This window comes from Camelus ferus, chromosome 2, assembly GCF_009834535.1.
Source record: "Camelus ferus isolate YT-003-E chromosome 2, BCGSAC_Cfer_1.0, whole genome shotgun sequence".
Taxonomy (NCBI): Eukaryota; Metazoa; Chordata; class Mammalia; order Artiodactyla; family Camelidae; genus Camelus; species Camelus ferus.
The window spans coordinates 1,288,510-1,300,743 of NC_045697.1; the positions used below are offsets into that span (position 1 = coordinate 1,288,510).

Here is a 12,234-nt window from a genome sequence, read left to right on the forward strand (position 1 = left end):
GGTCACAGACAGCCACGCCCCCTGGAGCGGTGGAGCCACGTCCCCTCCCTGACTCTGGGCTGGCCTCTGGCTGCTTTGACAGATGGAATTCAGTGGAAGTGACACTATGCCTCTTCTGGGTCTCGTCTCCAAGAGGAAGGGCACCCTGCCTCCTGGCCTGTCACCCCTAAAAAGCAGGCGACCTTGCTGGGGCAGGTGCAGAGGGGAGGAGCAGGTGGGGCACGCACAAGTCGTGTGGGGTTGTGACCGCCTGCAAAGCTGCGGGGTGGGGCCACTTCTCCAGGCAGGGGCCCTCTCGGGGTGCCCAGGGCCCGGAACGTGCACCCCTCGGACCCCCAGCAGACAGGCCAGCACTGCTGGTGGTGGCCGTTTGTGCTGTGGCCCGTCATATAAAAGCGGGAGGACCGAGCAGGGGCCATATCTGCCCCGGGCTAGGAGCGCGGGCTTCCGCAGGCCCCGCCTCCTGTCGGAGCCTGTCCCCAGCTTGCACTCACCCTTCTTTAACTTTTCCTTGTCATCTGTTTCCGGCTTGGTGGCCATGACCTGGAAGAGGGTCTTGAGAATACTCCTCAGGTCGCTGGCATAGTTGGTCTGCAGCTGGTCGGCCACCCCTAGGGGGAGGGCCAAGGTGGGGGTCAGGTGCTGCTGGCTGGTGAAACCCCACCAGGGCTCATGGTCCAAGACCAATGTGTACCCAGATGAGCAGGGACAGGGAGAGGACTATCCGCAGGGTCACAGCCACAACCATTAAGCGGCCCTGGCCCCTTACTGAGCCCCTCACTGTGCCCACCCCGATGGCAGCCCTTCGCCTCACGGCCACCCAGCATCTAGCTGTGCCCTGCGCCCCGCAAACACTGGGCCCCAAGTAACCTTTGACTGCAGGGCCCCCACGGGGTTCCATGTGGCTGGGGAGCAGAAGGTGGATCCTGTCCAGACACAGGGCCCAGCGCCTGGCTCCTCTGCCCATCCCCAAGCCTCCACCCAGCAGGACAACACTCCCCCCAACCCCGCCTGCAGAGCTTTCCTTCGTCCCTCAGCAGGTGAACTCAGCCCTTCTCAGTGGAAAGCAATGCTAGCCCTTCAGGGAGTGAATTGGCTGTGATCCACAGCAAAGCAAGGGGGTAGCTGTGCACATCCCACCAGAATACGGATGCCCTGTGGCCACCTCAGCGACACCCCCACCCCGGGATTAAGACCCTGACCCTGCAGTGTCTGCCAGTTCACGGGCTGCCCCGCGGCTGCCCCTTGCCCTGTCCGTCCACCCGCAGGCCCAGGGCACTGAGGAAACGCTGGCCCGCAGGACGAGCACTGTCTGAGTCTGAGCGCCAGCCCTGGAGGCCGGGAAGGGCGTGCGGAGCCCAGGGAGGGGGCTTCACGGCACAGCGGTTATACTTCCGAACCATGTGACCGCCGCAGTTCTTTAAAACTCATGAAACTGAAGGAAAACGTTTAAAAGACACCTTTTGTGCTCACTCCCCTCTCCAAATTACCCTGGGAGACTAAACAGTCATCTTCCCCTTCACCCTCCTCCGCTCACTGTCCCAGAGAAGAAAGGAAACACGGTCAGTCAGGATGTGCAACGACATCTGAGCCACAAATTGAACAGAACCAGCCTGGGGGCAGCTGAGGGGCCGCCCGTAGCCGGGGGAGCCTGATGCAGGACGCCCTCCTCTTTCCCGGGCACCGGGCCCATCGCAGGGCTCACACAGCGCCGGCACCACCGGGGCCCCCACATCACTGGGGGGCCCCCTGCCCCCGGCAGCAGCTGTTCTGCTAAAGCACAGCCCCCATGTGTCCCCAGGCCCCGCCCCAGGCCCAGACGTGGCACCTGAAATGCAGACAAACAGGCGGTGGATCAGGTCGTGGCTGCCGTGGAACCTGGACCGGATCTTCTCTCTCGAGGCTGCGGGGGCTACCTCTGGTCCGGTCTTGTCTGAGGAGCAGGAACCAGCTGTGGGGCTGCTGCACACAGAGGGAGACATGGGGGCTTGGGGTGGGGGCGGTGAGTGAAGGCAAACTCTCTGCTAACGCCCAGGAGTGCTCTGGGCTTCACTCCATGTGCCGACTTCCCGGCAAGAGCCGCTGCACCTGCCATGCCCATACCCGCTGCAGCGGGCTGCCGCCCCCCCAAGAGTGCTCACAGGGCCTGCGCAAGCGTGCCCTTGTTTGGAATAGGGCTCTTTGCAGCTGTAGCCAAGGTAAGGTAAGGGTGCGGAGGCCATCTGGGACGCCTTGGCAGCGGCCCTAACCTAATGGCAGGTGTCTCTACACCAGTTCACAGGGGAGCTGAGGGGGCTAAGGAGCCACAACACACGAGCCAGAGGACGCCTGGAGCCACCAGAAGCTGGAAGGAACCTCCCCGGGAGCCTCCGGAGGGGGCGTGGCCCCATCAGATTTCAGACTTGTGGCCACACACTTCCCTTCCACTTCCCGGTGGTCTCTCCGTGGGAGTTCTCAGCTCCTTGGGCCGAAGTCGTACCGCAGTCAAGCCTGTACTGAGTTAGGGTGTCCAGCTGCCCCCCTCCCAGCTCCGGGAGGGGGGTGTCTGCCGACCCTCCGGCTCTCAGATTATTTACCTCTGTCTTCCTGTCATTTTTGTCCTACATTCTGGGAAATTTCTTCCTCCCCCCCACCCCAATTTTCCCCTTGACATTTTTGCTACCAGTGTGTGTTTGGTTTTTTTTGCTAGGGGAGGTAATTATGTTTATTTCTTTATTTAGTCTTAGAGGAGGTACTGGGGATTGAACCCAGGATCTCATGCTAAGCATGCACTCTACTAATTGAGCTATACCCTCCCCGCTCCTACCAGGCATTTAATTTTCTGTTCTCTCTGTTGTTTCATGGATGTGAAATCTTTTATCTATTTAGAAACATTCATTACAATTTTTTTAAAGTTGCCTTCCCTGGCCTGCACAGTCCGTTCTCCCTTTTCTGGTCTGTTTCATGCCAGACCCACACCTCGAATGCACAGGATCCCTATTTTCCAGGGAGGCACTGAAAGGCCGCCTGGTGTGACAGGTGGAGCAGCGGCCACCCTCACGTTGCTGGTGGGCGTGTAAACTGGTGCAGTGACTTTGCAGAGTTGCTTCAGCACCGTCTGAGTGCAGCCAAGGGGCTGTGGCCAGTACACACCCAAGACTCTGCCCTTGTGCATCTGCAGACATGACAGAATCCTCTGGGCAGCTCCGGAAGTTCCAGCAAAAACCCACTAGCGAGGGAGGAAGAGCAACTGTGATTTCCTCTCACCACGGCCGGCCTGATCCAGGCGGGTGAGCAGCCCTGGCCCCTCGTGGACATAAAGGACCCCCACACTGTGTGCCTCCCCTGACACCACAGAGAAGCATGCACAGCTGCCTAATGTCTTACTTAGGGGCACGTCCCTTGGGATAAAACTACCAGGAAGCTTATGGTGTGACGTGCTTGAGGATTCAGTGCAGAGTGGGTGGGGCAGGAAGGCGCCCCAGATGGGCTTCAGGGGTTCCCATCCCTCTGTCGAGTGCGGGTGCGTGACTGTGTGTTTTATCGGCACATTTCAATGACTTGGACATTCCTTTACAAGTATTTAATGTTTCACTGGAGAACAGAGGGGCGCTGGGAGGCTGGCAGGGAGGCTGGCAGGGAGGCTGGGCTCACTGCTGCACTGGCACCCTTGTGATCTCCACTTCTCCGCTCCCAGACCGCCAGTTCCAGAGACTAAGCCCCCAGGGCGGGGGGTGGGCCTGGCTGCCCCTATCCTGGGAGCTGAGTAAGGAAAGGCGACAGAACTTCATTGTCCAGAGGGTCAACTTCCATCAGTACCCCAGTCTCAGTCCACAGCCTCACCTACAAGATTTGAAAGCAGGGACCCAAACAAACTCTTACAAACTTCACAGCAGCATTATTCATAACAGCCCAAAGGTAGAAACAACCTAAGTGCTCATCAACAGATGAGCAGATCAATAAAATGTAGTCCAGCCACACAATGAAATATTCTTCTGCTTTAAAAAGGAAGGACATTCTGACACCTGCTACCACATGGATGAACCTTGAGGACATTATACTCAGTGAAGTAAGTCGGTCCCCAAAGGACAAATACTGTGTTATCCCCCTTATATGAGGTCCCCAGGGGAGTCAAAGTCACAGAAGCAGAGAGTAGAATGGTGGCTGCCAGGGGCTGGAGGAGGGAGAGTCAAGAGTTACTGTTTAATGGGGACAGAGTTTCAGTTTGGGACGACAAAACAGTTCTGGGAACAGACAGTGGCGATAGTTATACAACATGGTGAATGTGCATAATGCCACTGTACCCTTAAATAGGGTTAAAATAATAAATTTTATATTACATATATTTTGCCAAAATTCAAAACTGGAAAAAAAGATTTAGGGCAGGGGAGAGCAGAGGAAAAGAAATGGAAGAGGCCCAAGCGGCAAGGAGAGCGGATGGGTTAGGCTTCAATACAGCAGGTGAAGAGCAAATACATGCTAAAAGCCATTAATGACATACTTCTAAAAGTTGAACTTTCTGGTATAGAGACTACACATCAGTAAAGTTGTTACTGTTAAAGACTCAGTTATATTAAGATACAGTGCAGTAAACAAACTAAAAACGAAATTGAGAAACAATCCTATTTGTAATAGCATCAAAAAAGATTTAAAATATTTGGAGGGGGAGGGTGTAGCTCAGTGGTAGAGCACATGCTTAGCATGCACAAGGTCCTGGGTTCAATCCCCAGTTCCTGCTCTAAAAATAAATAAACCTAAATACCCCTTCCAAAAAAAGATTTAAATTATCTGGAATAAATTTAACAAAAAAAGTGCAAGAGTTATACACCGAAAACTACAAAATGCCATTGAAATAAAATAAAGAAGACCTAAATAAAAGCAGAGACATCCTATGTTCATGCACTGGAGGAATTTAATATTGTTGCCATGGCAACACTCCCTAAATGGTCAACAGGCTCAATGCAACCCATATTAAAATGTCAGCTGCCTCTTTTTTCCATGCAGAAGTTGACAAGCTGATCCTAAAATTCATACGTTAATGCAAGGACTCAGGACAGCCAAAACACTTTGAAAAATAATAAAACAAAACTGGAGGACTCACACCCATGATTTGAAATGTAATGTGAAACTACAGCAACCAAGCCTGTGTGGCGCTGGCACAGGAGACGTGACGATGGGATGGAACTGCAAGTGCAGAGACAAACCCGTGCATTTACGGGCCGCTGACTTTCACAGAGAGTGCCCAGACGTTCAATAAGGAAAGGACAGTCTTTTCAAAAAACGGTGCTGGGTTGGAGAAAAGACAGTCTCTTCAATAAACGGGGCTGGGAAAACTGGACAGCTACATGTAAAGAATGAAATTAGAGCATTCTCTAACACCATATGTAAAAATAAACTCAGAATGGATCAAAGACCTAAATGTAAGACCGGAAACCATAAAACTGCTAGAGGAAAACATAGGTAGAACACTTTTTGACATAAATCATTATGATATTTTTTTGGATCTGTTTCCTAAGGCAAAGGAAACAAAAGCAAAAACCCCAATGGTACCTCATTAAACTTAAAAGCCTTTGCACAGCAAAGGAAACCATCAACAGAATGAAAAGACAACCTACTGAACAGGAGGAAATATTTGCAAATGACATGACTGGGAAGGGTTAATATCCAAGATATATAAACAGCTCATACAACTCAACATCAAAAAATTAAACAACTGGATTAAAAACTGGGCAGAAGACGTGAACAGACAATTTTCCAAAGAAGACATACAGATAGCCAACAGGCACATGAAAAGACGCTCAACGTTGCTAACAATCAGAGAAATGCACATCAAAACCACTATGAGCTATCACTTCCCACCTGTCAGAATGGCTATTATCAAAAAGGCCACAAATAACAAACAATGGTGAGGCTGTGGAGAAAAGGGAGCCCTCCTACACTGTTGGTGGGAATGTAAATCGGTGCAGTCAGTGTGGAAAACAGTATGGAGGGTCCTCAAAATACTAAAAATAGAAATACCATATGATCCAGCAATCCCACCCCTGGGTATATATCCAAAGAAAACAAAAACTCTAATCTGGAAAGACACATGCACCCCAGTGTTCACAGCAGCACTATTTACAATAGCCAAAACATAGAAGCAACCTGAGTGTCCATCAACAGATGGCTGGATAAAGAAGATGATACACACACACACACACGTGTGCACGCACGTGCACTGGAATATTACTCAGCCATGAAAAAGAATGAAAATTTGTCATTTGCAGCAACATGGATCAATGTAGAGGGCATTGTTTAGTGAAATAAGTCAGACAGAGAAAGACAAATACTGTATATTATCACTTATATATAGAATCTAAAAAACAAAATGAATGAATATAATCAAACAGAAATAGACTCAGATACAGAGAACAAACTAGTGGTTACCAGTGGGGAGAGGAAGGGGGTAGGGGACTAAGAGGTACAAACTATAAAATAAACAAGCTATAAGATATACTGTACAGCACAGGGAACGTAGTTAGTATTTTATAATAACTTTAGTAGAGTGTGTGCTTAGCATGCACAAGGTCCTGTGTTCAATCCCCAGTACCTCCATCAAAAGTAAATAAGTAAACCTAATTAACTCCCCCACAAAAAGATTTAAAAAAAGAAATATAATAACTTTATTTTTAAAACTCTTCTGTTTTAAATTTATTTTTATTTTATTTTTAAAATTTTATTGGGGGGAGGTAATTAGGTTTATTGATTTATATTTGGAGGACGTACTGGGGATTGAACCCAGGACCTTGTGCATGCTAGGCATGCACTCTACCACTAAGCTATACCCTCCCCCTATAATAACTTTAAATGGAGTATAATCCATAAAAATACTGAATCACTATGTTGTAATCTGAAACTAGCATAATATCGTAAATCAATACATTTCAATAGAAAAAGTCTATGAAGTGGCTCTGGGAAAACTGCATTTCCACATACAAAAGAATGAGGTGAGACTTCACCTTACACCATACACAAAAATAACCTCAAAAGAGATCAAAGACCTGTGTGAAAGAGATAAAACTCTAAAATTCTTAGAAAAGAAACATACATCTTTGTGGGCTTGGATTAGGCAATAGTTTGTTCGATGCAGCTTCAAAAACACAGCAACCAAAGACAGATATCTTGTTCAGAAGTTCCTCACACAGTGTGACCCAGCAATTCCAATCCAAGGTGTTTACCCAGGAGAACTGAAACATACATTCATACAAAAATTAAACTTAAAAACTTCCGTGCTTCAAAAGATACTATCAAGAAAGTGAAAAGATGACCCACAGAAGGGGTATCTGTCAAGGGTATAGTATCTGATGGATAGAAAGAACTCTTACAAGTGAACAATAAAAAGATAAATAACCCAACTAAAGGATGGGCAAAGGATGTGAAAAGACGTTTTCCCAAAAAGACACACAAATGGCCAGTAAACACACGAAAAGATGCTCAGCATCATCAGTCATTTGGGAAACGGAAATTAAAATGACCATGTGATATTTTAAACCCATTACAATGACTATAATAATTTAAAAAGAAAACAGAAAACAACAAGTGTGGGTGAAGATATGGATGAGAATCTCCAATGTCATGGGCACCCCCGAAAACTGTTTGGCAGCTCCTCGTGCAGGGTGACCCGGCAACTGCACCTCGAGGTCCCTACCTAAGAGAATTGAAGCACATTCACACAAAACATCGTACGTGGATGTTCCTACTTACTAGCCAAAAAGATGGAACAACCCAAATGTCCGTCAGCTGATGGATGGATAAACAAAACGTGGTCTGGCCACAGAGCGGAATTAATTTTTAGCCATAGAAAGGAGTGCAGCACTGCTGGGCACTACAACATGAGGCGGAATAACAGAAGCCAGTCACAAAGGTCACATCGCATATGATTTTCTTCCTTTCAAAAGTCTGGAATAGGCAAATCCACAGAGACAGAAAGCAGATTAATGGTGGCATGGTTGCCAGTCGCTGAAGGGAAGAGACAATGAACTGGGGTTTCTTTACGGGTGATGAAAAAGTTCTGAGGTTAGGTAGTGGTGACAGGTGCACAACTCTGTGAATATACTGAAAACCACTGAATTGTACACTTTAAAAAGAATAAAAGAATGTTTTTCTTGTAATATCTAGCAAACTCAAGAAATAGCTCAAGCTAAATGCCCATCAAGAGTGGGTTGATTCAGTAAATTATCACAGTCATATGGTTGCCACTTTGTAGGATAGATGGTGATGCTGGAAATGCTGAAATATGAAATAGGTAGCGTGTGAAAAGTTAGAGACATCATATACACACAAATGAGACACTGGGAAATGCAGGCAAGGCAGAGCGCTGACGTGACACCGATCTGAGCAGCAGGGTGATGGCTGTGCGTCTTTTCCAGAGCCCCCCACGGCCACGTGCGACTGGTGTGCTCAGAGCCACTGTTACGCTGGGGGAGGAAGGGCTGCAGCCTGCCTGTGGCTCGGGCCTGTTTCTAAGAGGAGGCAGAAGGCAGCCTGGGAAGGCTTCAGCCCTGCAGCCCCAGCCCCTCAGGTAAAGCCCCGGAGGCAGAAGCCTTTCTGGACGGTGTGCCGCTGTGGGGAAGGGCCCTGACTTCAGTGGAGCCTGGAGAGCTGTGAAGCCAGAGCTTCTGATGGTGCCGCAGAAGAGTGAGCTCTTCTAGCGGGCTAAGCCCCAGGCCGGCCCACAGGAGGTGGGGGGCCAAAGGGAGGACTACTGTCCCAGCCCCAGGCCCTCACCTGCGGCACTGCAGAGCAGGTGTGTGTGTGTGTTTGTGTATGTCTGTGTCTGTGTGTGTGTCTGTGTCTATGTGTGTGTTTCTATGTGTTTGTGTCTGTGTGTGTCTGTATGCGTTTGTGTATGTCTGTGTCTGTGTGTGTGTATCTGTGTATGTGTGTGTGTGTCTCCGTGTGTGTCTGTGTTTGTGTGTGTGTCTGTGTGCGTGTCTATGTGTGTTTGTGTGTCTATATGTGTGTGTATGTCTGTGTGTTTGTGTGTGTGTCTATGTGTGTTTGTGTGTCTATGTGTGTGTGTATGTCTGTGTGTTTGTGTGCATGTGCGTGTGCGTGTGTGTTGGTGGGGTAGGGTACGGATGGAAAAAGAGCCAAAAGCTCCATAAAAAAACTGGTCCAGGGCAGGAAAACCAATAAGGTGCTTCCCCCAGGCCGACCCCAGGGAACAAGAGAGCAGGAAACTGCAGTGGGCCTGTCCGGTTCAGCCCGGTCTCCCGGACTGCATGGAGCCCCAGCAACACTGCCCAGGGCCACCGTTTTGGAAGGTGCTGATCCTCCATGGGCAGCTGCTGGACAGGCAGGGTGGGGACATGGAAGAGGGTCCCAGGGATGAATCAGACCCTGTGTGTGTCCCCCAAGAGCCCAGCCTAGCGGGAGAGCCACACACATTAACAAGACAGAACTGAGAAGCTGGCTGATGCCCAGCGGGTCTGTGGCCGTGGTGAGGGCAAGAGCAGTGAGGGTGAGACGTGGCTGGAACCTGGGATGCAGAGCGAAAGAGAGCGTGAGAGACTGAGGCCGAAGGAGTGAGGGGCACCCACCTGCCAAGGGCTCCCCATGCCTCACAGAGGAGTCAGACACACCCACCCAGTCACTCAGTGTTAAACCTGCCTGGTCACCTGGATGTTGAAAACTCCAGCACCTTCTGTGACTGATGCCCAGCTCTGCTTCCCGCCACTCTCACAGAAGGCAGCACAAGTTCCCTGTAATGACTCCACTTGGGTTTGAATTACTAGGAAGTGCCATTTTTCTAGTATTGAGTCCAGTGCAATTCTAAACGGTTCTATCAATACCGAAGGTTTTGTCCAGCTTGTGTCTTTGGTCATGGTCAAAGTCAGGGCACGGCACTGCAGCAAACTTTCCAAAGAGCACTTCTCCAAAGGCACATGTGGACAAGTGTCTGATTCCACTGTCAGAGTAGGAAAAAAATGGCCTTTTGACAGAAAAAAGGCACTTTGTCTTCTTGAACTTCTAGGGGTCAGTGAAAGAGATAACCTGGAAAAACTAATAGCATTGCAAGGTGCTTCTTACATAGGTACATCCATGAGCCTTTGAAACCCTTTGTAAAGGCCTAATTAGGGGAAAACAAGGAGTACCACGAGAAGCTGATGGGCTCCAGAGGCCCAGGGTAAGTATGCTTGGATGTGAGAGTTTGGGCATTTGCACAACCACATAGCAATTCTAGTGAGCCAGCCTGGGCCCTGCTAGCTGCTCCTTGCAAAAGACATCCACCCATCCATCCATCCATCCACCCATCCACCTATCTACCCATCTGTCCATCCATCTACCTTTCCAGCCAATAAGCTGTCTATCCATCCACCCATCCATTCTACCATGACAAGGATTTAACAGGGAGGCATGTATGTACTGATATAGGTTGAATTGTGTCCCCCCAAATTCATGTTGAAGTGCTAACCCCTAGGACCTCAGAATGTGGCCTTATTTGGAAATAGGGTCATTGCAGGTGTAATTAGTTAAGATGAGTCATAACTAATGGCCCCAAGTCCAGAGGGATCGGCGTCCTTCTACAAACGGGAAATTTAGACCCAAACAAGCAAAGAAGGGAATGACATGTGAAGACGAAGCAGAGATCAGGGCGGTGCACCTGCAAGCTGAGGATGGCCGTCCACCGCCAGAGTGAGGGACGGGCCTGAGGACACAGGCTCCCTCACAGCCTCAGAAGGAACCAGCCCTGCTGACGCCTTCTGGCCTCCAGAACTGAGACGATTTCTGTGGTTTGCCTCCTCCCCGGCCCCAGTTTGTAGTGCTTTGTTACAGGAGCCCTAACACACACGAGATGGCATGAGTCTGACAGCCAGGCTGCCAGGGGGTCTCAGCACAAGACACTCTGGGCAGCAAATATGCTAATTTCTTATGAACAGACCAGGTCTTCCTGCTTCCTTGCCCCTCCAGCCATTGCCAAGGCTTTCTTCTCGTGGTTTTAATGAATGACACCGTGTCCCAGGGAAGACCGCCTCTCCTCCAGTGGGAGGAGCGCAGCGGGAGGCAGGGAGGGGAAACCCCACTCCCTGATGGGTCGCTCACATGAGTCCCCACCCCGGCAGCCAGCTCAGGCGCCCAGAGGGGACAGGGCGAGGGGACTGGGACCAGGAGGGCAGGCATGACCAGGAAATGACCTGCTAGTAATCTCAGCCTTCCTCCTGGTGGTGACGCGGGACCAAGCTTCAGCACTGGGCCCTGGGCAGGGTCTCACTCCCCTCAGCTCCACAGGCAGGGGCCTGGTGTCCCCCCCGGCCCCACCCACTAAAACTCCCATGTGATGTGAGTTTGAGGGGGGGTGACTGTACGTGTGTGAGTGGGCGGGTGCACGTGTGCAGGTGCGTGTGGGTGTGTGTTTGCATGTGAGAGTGTCAGAGAGTGCGTGTCTGTGCACGCCTGTGTGAGCACACACCCAGCGCGGTGGTGACGCCCCCTCCCCCCTGAGAGCGTCTACACAGACCGCAGGTGCCAGAGAGTAAACACTTCTCCCCCAAAGGCCGGAGCGGAGACGACGGGGCACAAAAGGGCAGCCCAGTGCCACCTCATGCGTGTTTCTGCCCCAACAGGCCCTGCTTTCACCTCCTCTGAGGCCCAGCTCCGACCTCGGGGCACACATTCCAGCCCAGCCTACACATGACCCCGACAGGGCCCAGACCTGGCTCCGCACTGGTTTCCAAGCCCACTTCTAGAACACGCTGTGCTGGAGCTTGTGTTTTCAGAAGGTCTAATTTACTTCCGTATTGTCTGGGCATTCCTTTAAAAATGAATCCTTTCCCTTTTTAGTTTTAAATGAAAAGGCTTTTAAGTGAAATCCCAGGTGTGTCACACGTTAGAGAGGCCGTCGCTGTGGGAAAACAACCCGTCAGGCCGCACCGCCCACTTGCCCAGGAGGAGCCGGGCTGCCAGCCAACTCCTCCCCACAGACAGCGTGGCCTCGCGGGCGCCCATCGTTCTGGGGCGGGGAGGGCAGCCGGGCCTTGTGCCCTAGCTCTGCACCACCTGGGTCCCCCACCAGCCCCCTGAGAGGCCCAGGGAAGGGGCCTGGTCCTCACTGGTAGGTCACCACGACCAGGGGGTGGGGGCCAGGACGGTCAGAGTCACGTACATGGGGTGGGGACGGAGGGGCACACGTGGGCATGGGGACAAGTGAGACATCAGAGGGCACGCACTCGGGCTCCCGTGACCACGGGAACAGCAGCGGTCTCCGTGTGCCAC

At 51.0% G+C, this 12,234-nt stretch overlaps 1 protein-coding gene across 4 annotated transcripts in view; it reads right to left on the minus strand.

Annotated features, from left to right (window-relative positions):
- The window catches only part of ZFYVE28 (zinc finger FYVE-type containing 28), a 90,422-nt gene that overhangs the window by 5,157 nt on the left and 73,031 nt on the right, over positions 1 to 12,234 (minus strand). For all 4 annotated transcript variants that reach the window (XM_032492667.1, XM_032492693.1, XM_032492674.1 and 1 more), the window contains 2 exons: positions 1,829 to 1,962; positions 495 to 611 (listed from right to left, as the gene is read on the minus strand). In XM_032492667.1, coding sequence (XP_032348558.1) covers positions 495 to 611; positions 1,829 to 1,962 — 251 coding nt within the window. The remainder of the gene's footprint in view (positions 1 to 494; positions 612 to 1,828; positions 1,963 to 12,234) is intronic.